At 39.8% G+C, this 18236-nt stretch overlaps 1 protein-coding gene across 13 annotated transcripts in view; it reads left to right on the top strand.

The window, feature by feature from the left end:
* The window catches only part of LOC139755080 (tRNA endonuclease ANKZF1-like), a 73848-nt gene that overhangs the window by 2806 nt on the left and 52806 nt on the right, over positions 1 to 18236 (top strand). For 3 of the 13 annotated variants that reach the window (XM_071673171.1, XM_071673176.1, XM_071673170.1), the window contains exons 2-3: positions 533 to 624; positions 9528 to 9623. Coding sequence is in view for 6 of the 13 variants with exons in the window: in XM_071673176.1 (XP_071529277.1) it covers positions 9619 to 9623 (5 nt within the window). In the remaining 7 variants the exon portion in view is untranslated. Of the gene's footprint in view, positions 1 to 532; positions 625 to 4475; positions 4667 to 4700; positions 4875 to 9527; positions 9624 to 18236 lie in introns of those variants that run through there. The other 10 variants (XM_071673179.1, XM_071673167.1, XM_071673169.1 and 7 more) reach the window with 10 other exon arrangements.

Raw genomic sequence — 18236 nt, 5'->3', positions numbered from 1 at the left:
CTGAAATGATCATTATATTCCAGTTGCTCTGGTGTGGTTGGTACTTCGTATTATTATTATAGTTATTATTATTATTATTATTGATATTATTTCCTATACCTCTTCAAATCCCCTCCTCATGCCATATTCTTTGACATAGATATTTGAAATACTTACAACCATCATTGTTGAAACTCGACATATATAGCTGTAATTTATTATTGTGGTGACAACTTATCGATATAACAGAAGAACATGGTAATATAGAAGTATTTAGTGGATCCAAGATGTTTAGTTAGTTACTTCACCCTTTCAAGTATAAGTAATAGCTTTCCTATTTTGATAGGACTGTATTATTGGTAGATTGATAGAGCAAGGGTATCAGTACATGACGATACCTAATGAGATATATCAAAACTTTTCGATACTTTATATGGCTATGCACAGTAGACAGAACTATGTAACTTTAAGTGTCGTGTCCGCTAGTATGTCTGTCAGTTAGACAGCTGTTCGTCCTGGATTGATATTGATATTTTTTTTTTTCATTTTGCAGGCTAGATACACACACACCACCTAATGCCATACAAGTCGTGACCAAAGCTGGGAAGACATGGAATTTCGTCTCAGGTCATTGCTTGCAGAATGGTAGCTTGTCCAACTGTTCATTTTAGAGTATTACAGTTAGTTTACTGAATTGAAATAGAGTTGTAGAGAAGGTGTGAATATTTATTTTTTTTTCTAGCAGCATCATGAATTCAGGTAGTCTTGTGATGCATTATCCTATGCAAAACAAATTCTTGGATTCCATGATAGAGCTTTTGAAATTCCCATCTCGAATATCGTGTTCAATTGTGGTCAACCTTTTTTGAACACAGACAACATGGAAAGACTCGAAAGATAACGGTGTTATCCGGACTGACAAACGAATCCTATGAGAACTGAATAATCGACTTACATCGCCTTAGCTTCGAAAAGAGGTGGATTTAAGAGGCAATCAAATTGCTATTCAGAATGATCAAATCCTCGATATTCTCCATTAACCGGCTACTTCAAGCTGGATTTTTATCTAATTTAATGAGAGGTCAGTGAGAAATTCGTGGGCCAGAGGAAGCGAAGCACTTTTCTTCAACAGGATTGTTAACAAAAGAACCTACTTCCAGTTATTTTGTTAAGATATGCAAGGAATAAACTTTCACATACGAACCACTGAGAAAGCTATTTTCTCTGTAGCTTATTTTAAAAGACAGTAGAAAATTGTATTATGTCAGACTATTAAGTTCCTTAGGACAAAAGCAGGTTCCAGCTAGTATTCTCGCTATTGGATCCTCTGCTTCAAGGTACGAGAGACCACAATTCGGGTTATAACAGAGAGGCATTGGCGTTGTCTTTCTTGGTGTGTGTGTGTGTGTGTGTGTGTGGCTTGACCAAGTGACTGATTTGCCTGCAGTTTTTCGGACCTGATTTCGTGCATGGACTCCCATGGTATAGGTTACCGTTCCTGACCATGACGCACTTACGGGCCATTCAGGGTCGAGCGCGTAGGTTCGAATCTTGGTTACGGCAGTCAGTCCACAGTCAACCCGGCTGTTCATCCACCCCTAGGTTTTAGTCGATAGAATGAGTACATGGATCAGACTAGGGCATATATATATATATATATATATATATATATATATATATATATATATATATATATATATATATATATATATATATATTCTTTTCTTTTTCTTTCAAACTATTCGCCATTTTCCTCGTTAGCAAGGTAGCGCTAAGAACAGAGGACTGGGCCTCTGAGGGAATATCCTCACCTGGCCCCCTTCTCTGTTCCTTCTTTTGGAAAATTAAAAAAAAAAAGGGGAGGATTTCCAGCCCCCCCGCTCCCTCCCCTTTTAGACGCCTTCTACGACACGCAGGGAATACGTGGGAAGTATTCTTTCTCCCCTATCCCCAGGGATATATATATATATATATATATATATATATATATATATATATATATATATATATGTGTGTGTGTGTGTGTGTGTGTGTGTGTCGTTAATGGGATAGCCTTCATTAGGGCCTCAGCTGCCCGCACCGTCTCAGCTAACATAAAAAAAAGACGTTGCAAGATTGATACTGCATCCACATAGAAGCCCACTGGAACTTCCATATTGATGCATTATGCACAGTAGTTGATACCCAATGTTAAAAACCTCGCCTTCACAGACGCTAACTTCTGCTAGCTCTGCCACACATACCAGGCTATTCCCTTGTGGCCCTTCCCTTCACCAGCAATAAGTTCTAATACCTTGGTCCCCCCCTTCCCTCAAGGACTGTATCTACCCGGGAAACTTGTGTGACGAGCCTATTTCGTGGTCTCCGGGAGCAGCGGGAACCTCCGGCCAACAGTCTCAGATTCTAAGGAATAGTGTAACAACACACCGAATGATTGTGGTGACGTCTTACATCCCCCGGTGTGGTGTTGGCTTATGTTTACCATCAGTAAAGATTCGTCTTCAACATCATGGGTCACACTGTTCACCTCCTAGTGGTGCTGCGTCCCGTGAGTCACCACTGCGTCCTAGGACTGTCACTACTGCCTCTGCCTCTTGCGTCCTAGGACTGTCACCACTGCCTCCTGCGTCCTAGGACTGTCAGCACTGCCTCTTGCGTCCTAGGACTGTCACCACAGCCTCTTGCGTCTTAAGACTGTCACCACTGCCTCCTGGTGTTGCGTTCCAGGACTGACACCACCGCCTTCTACTACGCACTGCGTCCAAAGACCGTCCCTCACCACTACCCTCTGGACGTCTACCACTACCCCTCCTCACACTCTGGCAAATAAAGGGAAACACTGGACATAGAAATTCCCCAGTAGAAAGGTCCCCCTTCCCTACTCAAATCCCCTTACTGCTCCAGCCTCGCGAACTCTTGCAATCTGAAGAGATCCATAAGTGCTGTATGTTTAATTCCCTCTCGGTTCACTCGATCTGAAAGTAGAAAGAAGGTTGGGGGATTCCCTTTTCTCCCTCCATTTAAACCCCGCACCGTTCCTGATCCCTCACCCCTGTCCCCAATTCTCCATCCCCTGTAACCCTGCTTACCTCCGGACATGCATACACTCCCTGACATACCATAGCGGCTCACACTCCCTGCAACACGACAGCGGCCCACATTAACCTGTCGTTCACATAGCAGAATATTAATTATTGTCTCTCGAGAGAGCACTCAATAATAATCATTATCTTTGAATGGCTACGCATCTTTTCCTATTATCCTAAACACTCTTCTAGCAGCTCCTATGAGGAGAACTCTGGTAATTTGGTTGGTGTACACTCTATTATTCCGTTATGCTTCAGATATATATATTCGACACATTACGGAGGTTTGTCACTCACCATTCAGAACAGTGAAGGGCATTTTAGGGATAAAGCGAACTGGAGCCATGTTATATACAGGGGGTGACGTGCTGTCAGTGACCTGAACTTGGGCATGTGAAGTAGTCAGGATAAACCCAGGAACGATCTCAAGGACTTCATTTGTGGATGGGGTGCTCTGGTTTCGGCGCAGTCGATGCATTTATACAAGAGAGCTGGAGTGTGAACGTGAGCAAATATGGGTGTCTGTAATAGGCGCTAACTTGATAACGGAAGACGATGTGCATTTTTTTTTTCATTTTGTTAGCCGAGACGGTATATGCAGCTGAGGCCTTAATCAAGGCCATCCCGTTATCGCTGTATATACATATCCTAACCTGAACCATGTACCCATTTCATTAACCAATCCCTTGGGATGGATGAACAGCTGGGTTGAGTGAGGACCGATTTCCGCAACCAAGATTCGAACCTTATGCGCTCCAGCTTGGGCGGCCCCATGAATGCGTCACGGTCAAGTTCGGCGCTAATGACCTTAATGTGTACGTATCCAATTTCTAATTCCTCTCGTTAAATTGTACGTATCATTGTACTTTTTTCATGTCATTACCTTGAATGCATTATGAGGATCACTTATGAAGTATATGTAGTTGTAGTGTATGTGTTATCCTTGGTGAAATTGACTTGTAAATTCTGCCAAGTAAACTCAGTCAATCAAGCCAATCCAATCCAGCTTAGAAAAACGGCAAGGGCGGATCTTTTGGCTTTTATCCCTCCCAAAGATTCGGCGTCCATCGTTTTCCTAGCTAAGTTAGGGTACAAACGTAACCCTAACTTAACGTAACCCGAACTTAAACGAGTACAGACAAAAAGCTAGACAGGGAGGGGGTCTTCAGAGTATCCATATAGAAATAAGAAACTCCTCTTAATACAATCAATAATACATTTTTTTTTTTCCCTCTGGACCAATCTTGTTAACGTGAGGCCATACTTTACACCATTGTTGCGAACATTGCGTCACTATTTCACTTAATGTTACATGACCTATAAAGATACAACGAGTAATCTCGTGTCCTCTTTAAAATCACCGCTTGAATCCAATTCATTTCTGCCAGGAAGAAGGAAGTTTGGAAGAAGGAAACTATTTCCATTTTCATGTTCCTGCCGGAAGGGAATGTCTGCCGTGACGTCATGACGTGACGTACTCACTTGCACCATCGTCGACAACAACAGCTGGAAGACCATAATATTTACAACTGTTTAAACCCTTTGTGCTCCACGCATTTTCGGGCTGAAATATAAGGCAGGTCCATATCCCTGAATGTCAGGTATTTGATATGAAGTTTTAATGAACGGTAGAGGTGGTTTACGGGAAAAATTGTCCAGTTTTAGATTTGATAGGGAGTCTAGACATATTATATAAAATTGACAGTTATTACACAAATGTGGTTAAGATGTCACGTTTTCACGGTTATATCATGGATGGAGAATGTTTGGTGACGGAACTGTCAGATACAGTTTTCAGTGAATTTGTAGGTAAGGTTGTAAACCGGAGTGAATGTTGATATCTGAATGAATCAGTAGACACCATAGATATATTATTTGTCCTTATATATTGTCTGTCGGTCAAGTTATGTTGAATTACCTGAGGTTTAGAGGATCCTGTGGCAAAGACCCCCTTGTTGGGGTTAAACAAGGTGGATTAGTTTGTATGTTGAATTTTTTATTTAGAATTTTTCATACATAGTCACCATTTCCCGTGTTAGCGAGGTAGCGGCAAGAACAGATGACTGAGCCTTAGAGGGAAAATCCTCACCTGGCCTCTTCTTTGCTTCTTCTTTTGGAAAAGGAAAAGCAGGAGGGGAGGAGTTCCAGCTCCTATGCTCCCACCTCTTTTAGCTACTTTGTATGACATGCAGGGAATACATGGAAGGAATTCTTTTTCCCCTATCCCCGGGGATAATATCATTTACGGTTAATCAGAAAATTATAAAGATACTGGTATCATTTATATTAGAGTGAATCAGAAAGTGATAAAGATACTTGTATTTGTTGTCATTGAAATATTTCATGTCATAATGATTGGAAGTTATCACTGAAAACTCCGTTTCATCACTAAAATGTATTGAATGATATCTAACAGAAGTGGTTGTATGGATCAGGTATTCATTACATCATACATTATCGTAACATAAGATAGATGTGCAGTCAGTGGCAAAATTATTTTTTATGTCCTTTCTGGCATTTTAGTCCATTTTAGTGTTTCCTGAAATCTTTGGTTATTTATTTGTGGCTCTTTATTTGAAAAATTAAAGAAAAACAGCAGTGTTTGCAGTATAAAGATATTTTTTAAGTCTTGTAACTTTTGATATCTTTAACCTCTGATATTGATAGATTTAAGGAATTAGGTATGGAAAAAAATGTAAGTAAAGCAATATATTAAGTTTATATAATGATAGTTTGAATATTAGATGAAATGATGATGGTCTGAATATTAGATGAAATGATGTAGGATGATAAGAGGTGAAATAGTTCAGTATTTTTGCAGAAATATAGGCTATAACTTTTCATAAATTATGATAATAATGTGTAAGTACTGTATGGTGAGTAAAGCCCATAGGATGTAATGCACTTAAGATCAGCTCAAGCTTTCCAGTGATTTATTTTTGTCTCCAACGGTTTAACGATATGGGAAATACATATTGTGAATGATTGTTTTAGGGGAGTGCCTTTGTTTATTGAACATCACATTCAAGAATGAGTATCCACATATGGTACAATTTCAAAAGCTTAATTGCATATGGGGATCACATAGAGATTCAGTCAAATATCTTTTAGGCTTAGTTAATTAGATACGGTATGGGTAGGTTGTGGTATAGATGTTGCCTAAAAGATGTTGGGTGGTGAATGCAATCTTCAGGTGATCCATATTTGGAATAATTTTTCTTTTAAGTTAGGTGTTTTATGGTGCATTTTTTTTATTTGTTCTAACCCACTCTAATTTGAATGAGAAAATTATTCCGTATTTAAAACCTATCAGAATGCTGATGATAATTTCATATGATTTTTGTCAAGTTGGCATAAAAAGGGGCTTCCTTAAAACAAGTAAGGTAGATCTCCATTTGCAGGATTTTTTGTGTATATTTTCGGTATATTTACTGAGATGTACATAAATTTAACGAATCGTCCATGCAGCATGACTAGAGTCGTCATATATGATTTTCTTTCTTATTGTGAAATATGACTGAAGTCCATTGCTTTCAAAGATCAGCTTGTACATACTGAACAGTTCAACAACCCTCCCCATCCAGGAAATGACACTAGGGTCCTGTAAAATGCCACCACCATGTGTTGGCTGATTGAATGTAACTCATAATCTATGTCTCAGCTGATTGCTACCACTATGTCTACTCTCCTGTCTCTATTATTTAGATAAGATATAGATCTTGAAATTTCAAGGTATTCTGTATAAGTGGGTGTTATGTACTGTAATGAATGCCTGCAAGACCCAATTTCTACCCATCTCTCTATCGAAAACTCTCCACAACTCTTGCTTCTCCTTTGATGGTTCTGTAATTCCACCTCTTGACTCAATAAACATTCTTTGTATAACTGTAACATCCTCTCTTTCTTTGAAACCCCACATTACAAGAATAGTTAAGTCTGCCTCTAAGAAATTGAGTGTCCTGTTTAGACATCGAAACTTCGCTTCAGAATAATTGCTCCTTTTATACAAGGGAATTGGTTTGTCCTTGTATGGAGTACTGCTCTCTCTACTTGACAGAGTTGAGTTGAAAGCAGTCTGACTTATAAACTGTCTCAAGCTAACTTCCAAACTTGAAACCCTTACCCTGTGCTGCAATGTTGGTTCACTTTCCCTCTCCTATAGGTATTGCTTTGGTTTTTGCTTCCGAGAGCTGGCTACTTGTGAGCCCCAACACTAGCTAGACCATGCAATACTTGGCAAGCTGCTGCGTCTTATGATAATTGTGTGGCCATCGGCAACTCAAGGGTGGGCCATTTTGATACCTGCTGCTTTCCATACACGTTGAAGCTTTGTAACTCTCTACCTTCTCATGTCTTTCCCAGTACCTGTGACCTGGCATATTTCTAAAGACATGTCTTTCACATCCTCAAAAATTCATAAATACTTTTCCTTGTCTTTTCTTTTTACACTTCATAATTCTCTTTTTATTTCAATTAAGGCCTGGCCTTGGTGTGTACTTTTGTCTGTGACCAGAGCCTTCAACAAAAGAAAAAAAATAAAGATTGATAACATAGGATGTTTTTGATGAGTTCTCATGATTTAGCAATAAAGGACTGCTTATTGTCTTGTTAATTCTAGAGCTTTGATTTTTTTGTGCTGCTTATAGTTCATTCATGATTATGAGTGCAATTTACATATTATGATATACATATTAAGTTATATAGTGATAAGATATGATGTTTATGATGAATGCACATGAGTTAGCAATATAGGGCTACTTAGTGTCCTTCTAAATCTGGTGTGATTGTCATTCACTTACAGTTCATTTATTATTGTAAGTACAAGGAGCATGAAATCTGTTACAGTTGAGGAAGTTTATAGATACTTTACTTTCATTTCTCTTCATTTAGACAGATGTTTTTAAGAAATATTAATGCCAGATATATACTTTTGATGTTTTTTCTTAGTTTGAAATGTAGTAAAAAAATTTACCATTCACACATGCCTTAGGATTGCTGCTGGAAGTTAATTCCATGGCCAAAGGGTTAAAGCAGATATGCTTATTTGTTTACTACAGGTCAGCATTAAGGAATTTGATATATATGGAATCATTTTTATTTATAAAGAACTTCATTCATGCAAAATCAAATTCATTCATACCATGCCCATAAGCTTAACTGAACCAAAAATGCAGATTATATATGAACAAATCCAGTATGTCTTTCTCTGTATTATTACTTACAATCATGCCTTCTCTGGAGAAGGCACCACCAAGTGCATCTTCAGTACACCCTCAGTTAACTTGATTTCACTTTACTTTCCACAAGGGCCTCTTCACCGTACCCTTAACAAACCAAACTCATCATCTCTACACCCATCAAGAATGTTTATCCACTTTACCCTCAAGAAACTTAGATTCAATTTGTTCCTGAAAACAGATCTTCGCTATACCCTTGATGCTATTTGCTTTCAATTTGACTAGGTCAAAGGCCATTATCATTGCACCCTGAACACCACTGCTCATTTAGCCCCTTAAAATGCATTGCTCGTCAATAGATGCAAGCATAGACAACTGCAGTGCATTTCAATGGATATATTAATTTTCCCCACTATTATTTATATTGCTTGCCTACAGGGTGGTTGGGTGGTCTGCTGGCCACAGCTGGAAAAGTATCATGCATCTGTCACCTTCAGAGGGTGCATATACATTATCTTAGCTTGATGCTAGAATTTCACATCCACTATTGTGGTATTTTTTTGATAAAGCAAAAATGTTATCTGTAGTATTAGTATTTATCTTTGTGATGGAAATACAAATATTGTTCATTTTTTAATGTGAATAAAGTTTTTTCCTCTATTGGCCTAAATGTTATGTCAATAGGTAAGTGATATGTGTAGCACAAAAATGCATATGCATAAAATATTTGAATCATGAGTATGTATATTGTGAAATTATATCTGGAAAGAGAAGTATAAAGTATGTGAGTAGTTGTATTTGAATTGAAATCATATATGGGAAAAACCATATATATCATCGTATTCTTATTTAGATAAGGAGGATCCATGCTGCAGTCCCAAGCTTTCCCCATCCTACTTGGCACCCTTCCTTCCTAATTCAGAGGAAGGTATACTGTACCACTTGTTTGGTAATTTTCTTCATTGAATCAGGATAAAGATATATTCAGTAAGAAAATAGTTAGATTTCTTTTAAGTGCTTTTGGTAAGTGTAAGTTTTGGTGTAGTTAAGGGGTTAACTTGATGTGTTTAGGTCAGTTAAAGATCATGGTTAGTGAGCTGCATTTGACCTGGTCTCTGTGGATTAGGGAAAATGCATGTTTATTAATCTGGACCTAGGGTGCTAATTGATAAAAATAAAAACAATAAAAGCAATTATTTGTCTCATTCAAGGCGATATGATTAAAGACAAATGCTGTTCAGTAGTTTAAAACTAGGTGTTCCTTCTAACTTTTCTCTTTCTTCAGGGAGCATCAAGCTTGGTGGTGTGAGCAAAAGTCATCAACATTAGCACAATGGTGATAAAACAGATTAAACGAGTGTCCTTGTGGGATAGAGATGAGGTATGTTGACCTTTTTACTATTCATATTTATTACCTTTGTCTCTGTGAGGGATGAGACATTTTAATGAGTCTTTGTCTATATTTCTTTGGGGACATGCTCATGGTTCCATATGCAAAGCACATGTACCTACTTTTTTGTTAGCTTAACTAATAGTTAGGTATATTTTCGTTTGTTCAGTGTTTCAAGGCATCTTTAGAAAAATTATGTGCATGGGGAGCATATGCCTATTTATCCCTACACGTGTCTGATGCATGGTTGATGAAGTTTAGCCCAAGTTACTGCAAAGTAATGAAGAGCAGATACAGTGAAAGGACTTAAAATTGATATCTAGTAGATATTAAAATATATTAATCTGAGTGTGTAAGGGACTTAGGGGTCAGCTTTGTGCCAAATGTATAGTCAGAATAGCACATCAAAAGAATTGTTGAATGTTGGGGTGAAGAGGGTGGTGAGAGTGAGTGAGCTTGGGAAGGAGACTTGTGTGAGGAAGTACCAGGAGAGACTGAGTACAGAATGGAAAAAGGTGAGAACAATGGAAGTAAGGGGAGTGGGGGAGGAATGGGATATATTTAGGGAATCAGTGATGGATTGCGCAAAAGATGCTTGTGGCATGAGAAGAGTGGGAGGTGGGTTGATTAGAAAGGGTAGTGAGTGGTGGGATGAAGAAGTAAGATTATTAGTGAAAGAGAAGAGAGAGGCATTTGGACGATTTTTGCAGGGAAAAAATGCAATTGAGTGGGAGATGTATAAAAGAAAAAGACAGGAGGTCAAGAGAAAGGTGCAAGAGGTGAAAAAGAGGGCAAATGAGAGTTGGGGTGAGAGAGTATCATTAAATTTTAGGGAGAATAAAAAGATGTTCTGGAAGGAGGTAAATAAAGGGCGTAAGACAAGGGAGCAAATGGGAACTTCAGTGAAGGGCGCAAATGGGGAGGTGATAACAAGTAGTGGTGATGTGAGAAGGAGATGGAGTGAGTATTTTTAAGGTTTGTTGAATGTGTTTGATGATAGAGTGGCAGCTATAGGGTGTTTTGGTTGAGGTGGTGTGCAAAGTGAGAGGGTTAGGGAAAATGATTTGGTAAACAGAGAAGAGGTAGTAAAAGCTTTGCGGAAGATGAAAGCCGGCAAGGCAGCAGGTTTGGATGGTATTGCAGTGGAATTTATTAAAAAAGGGGGTGACTGTATTATTGACTGGTTGGTAAGGTTATTTAATGTATGTATGACTCATGGTGAGGTGCCTGAGGATTGGCGGAATGCGTGCATAGTGCCATTGTACAAAGGCAAAGGGGATAAGAGCGAGTGCTCAAATTACAGAGGTATAAGTTAGTTGAGTATTCCTGGTAAATTATATGGGAGGGTATTGATTGAGAGGGTGAAGGCATGTACAGAGCATCAGATTGGGGAAGAGCAGTGTGGTTTCAGAATTGGTAGAGGATGTGTGGATCAGGTGTTTGCTTTGAAGAATGTATGTGAGAAATACTTAGAAAAGCAAATGGATTTGTATGTAGCATTTATGGATCTGGAGAAGGCATATGATAGAGTTGATAGAGATGCTCTGTGGAAGGTATTAAGAATATATGGTGTGGGAGGAAAGTTGTTAGAAGCAGTGAAAAGTTTTTATCGAGGATGTAAGGCATGTGTACGTGTAAGAAGAGAGGAAAGTGATTGGTTCTCAGTGAATGTAGGTTTGCGGCAGGGGTGTGTGATGTCTCCATGGTTGTTTAATTTGTTTATGGATGGGGTTGTTAGGGAGGTAAATGCAAGAGTTTTGGAAAGAGGGGCAAGTATGAAGTCTGTTGGGGATGAGAGAGCTTGGGAAGTGAGTCAGTTGTTGTTCGCTGATGATACAGCGCTGGTGGCTGATTCATGTGAGAAACTACAGAAGCTGGTGACTGAGTTTGGTAAAGTGTGTGAAAGAAGAAAGTTAAGAGTAAATGTGAATAAGAGCAAGGTTATCAGGTACAGTAGGGTTGAGGGTCAAGTCAATTGGGAGGTAAGTTTGAATGGAGCAAAACTGGAGGAAGTAAAGTGTTTTAGATATCTGGGAGTGGATCTGGCAGCGGATGGAACCATGGAAGCGGAAGTGGATCATAGGGTGGGGAGGGGGCGAAAATCCTGGGAGCCTTGAAGAATGTGTGGAAGTCGAGAACATTATCTCGGAAAGCAAAAATGGGTATGTTTGAAGGAATAGTGGTTCCAACAATGTTGTATGGTTGCGAGGCATGGGCTATGGATAGAGTTGTGCGCAGGAGGATGGATGTGCTGGAAAGGAGATGTTTGAGGACAATGTGTGGTGTGAGGTGGTTTGATCGAGTAAGTAATGAAAGGGTAAGAGAGATGTGTGGAAATAAAAAGAGCGTGGTTGAGAGAGCAGAAGAGGGTGTTTTGAAATGGTTTGGGCACATGGAGAGAATGAGTGAGGAAAGATTGACCAAGAGGATATATGTGTCGGAGGTGGAGGGAACGAGGAGAAGTGGGAGACCAAATTGGAGGTGGAAAGATGGAGTGAAAAAGATTTTGTGTGATCGGGGCCTGGACATGCAGGAGTGTGAAAGGAGGGCAAGGAATAGAGTGAATTGGATCGATGTGGTATACCGGGGTTGACGTGCTGTCAGTGGATTGAATCAGGGCATGTGAAGCGTCTGGGGTAAACCATGGAAAGCTGTGTAGGTATTTATATTTGCGTGTGTGGAAGTATGTATATACATGTGTATGGGGGTGGGTTGGGCCATTTCTTTCGTCTGTTTCCTTGCGCTACCTCGCAAACGCGGGAGACAGCGACAAAGCAAAAAAAAAAAAAAAAAAAAATTGTTAATGAAACAAAATGTTTGTAAGTAATTATTAGAATTACATTTAAGTATATGGGTAAAGGGATATTCAATGTGGTATTTGCAAGGTTTGTTCGACCTAGATTAGAATATGCTTTAGAAATTTGGTCATATTGCTATTAGAAACATAAAGAACTAATAGATATGTTTTCATTTTAGTGTTTTTCAAGGCATCTTTAGAAAAAATCTTTTATGGGAAGCATGTGCACATTTTCCCATTCATTCTGTGACAAAGATGATGCCTAGAATAAAGTGCTGAATTACCTGAAGTTATATGCCTTAGATTTAACCACCATGGGAAAGAGAAGGATATGGGTTATATTTATTCTCTGTATGATATCTGTAATAAATCTTTTTAAACCTCTGAATACTGCCTGCATTCAGTTTTGTCACTTTGCACATTCCATTCATCCGCAACTGTGATACTATAAAGATAATTCATTGGATCCCTATCCAGTTCCTTGTTTAATTTAATGCCATGATATTTGGTTGTCCTTTTTTTTTAATCCCTCAAAGAACTGTTTGCTGATATCACTCCTTTTGGCTTAGGGATTTGTAGGCTGTGATCAAGTCTCCCTCTACTCTTCTGTGCAGATCTTCAACTGAGAAACTGTTGCATTTCTTTTTTCCTTTGACATTCTTGAACTGCAACAATGCAACCCTCTTGATTCCTGAGTAAGATTCTATATCTTCTCTAAATTCAGTACCATATTTATCACTTGTCCTGTAAAGCATTACTACAAGTTTATTTATTTCTCATTGCTCTAGCTTTAGGACACATAGATAGTTTTGTTTATTCCATGTTTCTATGACTATGTGGCAACAGGTGAAAGATTGAGGAAGGCCATGCTGGTTGCAAGAGTTGTCAGAGGATTCTTTGGAGACTGACCATTTTGCAGTTCTTGTGGTGATGAGGTTCGGGGAGAAGTGGAGGTATGGTGTAAGGAGGAATGGAGAAATAAAGGTGCTGGCAGACTAGAGTTTTGGGATGATAAGAAAGTATACTGGAAGGAGGTGGAAATGTTCATGCGAGAAATAAGGAAAGGAAGTTGCTGAATCAAAAGGAGGAAGTGAAAGGAAGATGGAAAAAGTATTTTGAAGAAATGATGACTGTGGGAGAAGGGGATGCAGCAGTTGTTATATGCATGGATATGGAGGATGGAAGGAGGAGGATACAAATGTGAGGGCCTTTAGCAAAAAGGAACTTTCCATGGTTTACCCTAGACTCTTCACATGCCCTGGTTCAATCCATTGACAGCACGTCGACCCCAATATACATCGTTCCAATTCACTCTATTCCTTGCACGCCTTTCACCGTCCTGCATGTTTAGGCCCCAATCACTCAAAATCTTTTTCACTCTATCTTTCCATCTCCAATTTAGTCTCCCACTTCTCGTTCCCTTCACCTCTGACACATATATCCTTTTGGTCAATCTTTCCTCACTCATTCTCTCCATGTGACCAGACCATTTCAAAACACCCTCTTCTGCTCTCTCAACCAAACTCTTTGTATTACCACACTTCTCTCTTACCCTTTCATTACTTACTCAATCGAACCACCTCACACCATCTTTTCATTACCACACTTCTCTCTTACCCCTTCATTACTTACTCGATCGAACCACCTCACACCACATAATGTCCTCAAACATCTCATTTCCAGCACATTCACCCTCCTCCGCACAACTCTATCTATAGCCCATGCCTCGCAACCATATAACATTGCTGGAACCACTATTCCTTCAAACATACCTATTTTTGCTTTCCAAGATAACGTTCTCAACTTCCACACATTTTTCAATGCCCCCAGAACTTTTGCCCCCTCCCCCACCCTATGATTCACTTCCACTTCCATGGTTCCATCTGCTGCTAAATCCACTCCCAGATATCTAAAACACTTCACTTCCTCCAGTTTTTCTCCATTCAAACTTACATCCCAGTTGATTTTTCCCTCAACCCTACTGTACCTAATAACCTTACTCTTATTCACATTTACTCTCAGCTTTCTTCTGTCACACACTTTGCCAAACTCAGTCACCAGCTTCTGCAGTTTCTCACCCAAATCAGCCACCAGCGCTGTATCATCAGCGAACAACAAGTGACTCTTTTCCCAGGCTCTCTCATCCACAACAGACTGCACATTTGCCCCTCTTTCCAAAACTCCTGCGTTCACATCCCCAACAACCCCATCCACAAACAAATTAAACAACCATGGAGACATCATGCACCCCTGCCATAAACCAACATTCACTGAGAACCAATCACTTTCCTCTCTTCCTACATGTACACATGCCTTACATCCTTGATAAAAACTTTTCACTGCTTCTAACAACTTTCCTCCCACACCATACATTCTTAGTATCTTCCACAGAGCATCTCTATTAACTCTATCATATGCCTTCTCCAGATCCATAAATGCTACTTACAAATCCATTTGCTTTTCTAAGTATTTCTCACATACATTCTTCAAAGCAAACACCTGATCCACACATCCTCAACCACTTCTGAAACCACACTGCTCTTCCTCAATCTGATGCTCTTTACATGCCTTCACCCTCTCAATCAATACCCTCCCATATAATTTCCCAGGAGTACTCAACAAACTTATACCTCTGTAATTTGAGCACTCACTCTTATCCTCTTTGCCTTTGTACAATGGCACTATGCAAGCATTCCGCCAGTCCTCAGGCACCTCACCATGAGTCATACATACATTGAATAACCTTACCATCCAGTCAACAATGCAGCACCCCCTTCTTTAATAAACTCCACTGCAATACAATCCAAACTCGCTGCCTTGCTGGCTTTCATTTTCTGCAAAGCTTTTGCTACCTCTTCTCTGTTTACCAAATCATTCTCCCTAACCCTCTGACTTTGCACACCACCTTGACCAAGACACCCTATATCTGCCACTCTATCATCAAACACATTCAACAAACCTTCAAAGTACTCACTCCATCTCCTCACATCACCACTACTTGTTATAACCTCCCCATTTGCCCCCTTCACTGATGTTCCCATTTGTTCCCTTGTCTTACGCACTTTATTTACCTCCTTCCAAAACCTCTTTTTATTCTCGCTAAAATTTAATGATACTCTCTCACCCCAACTCTCATTTGCCCTCTGTTTTGCTTCTTGCACCTTTCTCTTGACCTCCTGCCTCTATTTCTTTTATACATCTCCCGGTCATTTGCATTATTTCCCTGCAAAAATTGTCCAAATGCCTCTCTCTTCTCTTTCACTAATAATCTTACTTCTTCACCCCACCACTCACTACCCTTTCTAATCTGCCCACCCCCCATGCTTCTCATGCCACAAGCATATTTTGCACATGCCATCACTGCTTCCATAAATACATCCCGTTCCTCTCCCACTCCCCTTACGTCCTTTGTTCTCACCTTTTTCCTTTCTGTACTTGGTCTCTCCTGGTACTTCCTCACTCAAGTCTCTTTCCCAAGCTCACTTACTCTCAGCACTCTCTTCACCCCAACATTCTCTCTTCTTTTCCGAAAACCTCTACAAATCTTCACCTTCACCTCCACAAGATAATGATGAGACATCCCTCCAGTTGCACCTCTCAGCACATTAACATCCAAAAATCTCTCTTTCGCGTGCCTATCAATTAACTCGTAATCCAATAATGCTCTCTGGCCATCTCTCCTACTTATGTATATCTCTCTTTTTAAACCAAGTATTCCTGTATCACCAGTCCTTTTTCAGCATATAAATCTACAACCTCTTCACCATTTCCATTTACAACACTGAACATCCCATGTACACCAGTTATTCTCTCAACTGCCATATTACTCACCTTTGTATTCAAATCTCCCATCACTATAACCCGGTCTCGTGCATCAAAACTACTAACACACTCACTCAGCTGCTCCCAAAACACTTGCCTCTCATGATCTTTCTACTCATGCCCAGGTGCATATGCACCAATGATCAACCATCTCTCTCCATCCACTTTCAGTTTTACCCATATCAATCTAGAGTTTACTTTCTTACACTCTATCACATACTCCCACCACTCCTGTTTCAGGAGTAGTGCTACTCCTTCCCTTGCTCTTGTCTTCTCACTAACCCCAGACTTTACTCCTAAGACATTTCCAAACCACTCTTCCCCTTTACCCTTGAGCTCCGTTTTACTCAGAGCCAAAACATCCAGGTTCCTTTCCTCAAACATACTACCTATCTCTCCTTTTTTCTCATCTTGGTTACATCCACACACATTTAGACACCCCAATCTGAGCTTCGAGGATTGGTTACATCCACACACAGTTAGACACCCCAATCTGAGCCTTCGAGGAGGATGAGCACTCCCTGCGTGACTCCTTCTTCTGTTTCCCCTTTTAGAAAGTTGAAATACAAGGAGGGGAGGGTGTATATATATATATATATATATATATATATATATATATATATATATATATATATATATATATATATATATATTTATTTATTTTGCTACCTCGCAAATGCGGGAGACAGCGACAAAGCAAAAAAAAAGAAAAAAAAAATTATTTATCTTATTTTGCTTTGTCGCTGTCTCCCACGTTATTGAGGTAGTGCAAGGAAACAGACGAAAGAATGGCCCAACCCACCCACATACACATGTATATACATACACGTCCACACACGCAAATATACATACCTATACATCTCAATGTATACATATATATACACACACAGACATATACATATATACATGTGTACATAATTCATACTGTCTGCCCCTATTCATTCCCATCGCCACCTCACCACACATGGAATAACAACCCCCTCCCCCCTCAAGTGTGCGAGGTAGTGCGAGGAAAAGACAACAAAGGCCACATTCGTTCACACTCAGTCTCTAGCTGTCATGTAATAATGCACCGAAACCACAGCTCCCTTTCCACATCCAGGCCCCACAGAACTTTCGATGGTTTACCCCAGACGCTTCACGTGCCGTGGTTCAATCCATTGATAGCACATCGACCCCAGTATACCACATTGTTCCAATTCACTCTATTCCTTGCACGCCTTTCACCCTCCTGCATGTTTAGGCTTTGATCACTCGAAATCTTTTTCACTTCGTCTTTCCACCTCCAATTTGGTCTCCCTCTTCTCCTCGTTCCCTCCACCTCTGACACATATATCCTCTTGGTCAATCGTTCCTCACTCATTCTCTCTATGTGACCAAACCATTTCAAAACACCCTCTTCTGCTCTCTCAACCACACACTTTTTATTACCACACATCTCTCTTACCCTTACATTACTTACTTGATCAAACCATCTCACACCACATATTGTCCTCAAACATCTCATTTCCAGCACATCCACCCTCCTCCGCACAACTCTATCCATAGCCCACGCCTCGCAACCATACTGCATTGTTGGAACCACTATTCCTTCAAACATACCCATTTTGCTTTCTGAGATAATGTTCTCGACTTCCACACATTCTTCAATGCTCCCAGAAGTTTCGCCCCCTCCCCCACCCTATGATTCACTTCGGCTTCCATGGTTCCATCCGCTGCCAAATCCACTCCCAGATATCTAAAACATTTCACTTCCTCCAGTTTTTCTCCATTCAAACTTACCTCCCAATTGACTTGACCCTCAACCCTACTGTACCTAATAACTTTGCTCTTATTCACATTTACTCTCAACTTTCTTCTTTCACACACCTTACCAAACTCAGTCACCAGCTTCTGCATATATATATATATATATATATATATATATGAAGAATATAGGATCCCATGTACCACACCATACCTTTAGGTTTTGCTTGGTGTTTGAA

Source organism: Panulirus ornatus, chromosome 18, assembly GCF_036320965.1.
Source record: "Panulirus ornatus isolate Po-2019 chromosome 18, ASM3632096v1, whole genome shotgun sequence".
NCBI classification, from domain to species: domain Eukaryota; kingdom Metazoa; phylum Arthropoda; class Malacostraca; order Decapoda; family Palinuridae; genus Panulirus; species Panulirus ornatus.
This window is presented reverse-complemented; position numbering and strand designations above follow the sequence as displayed.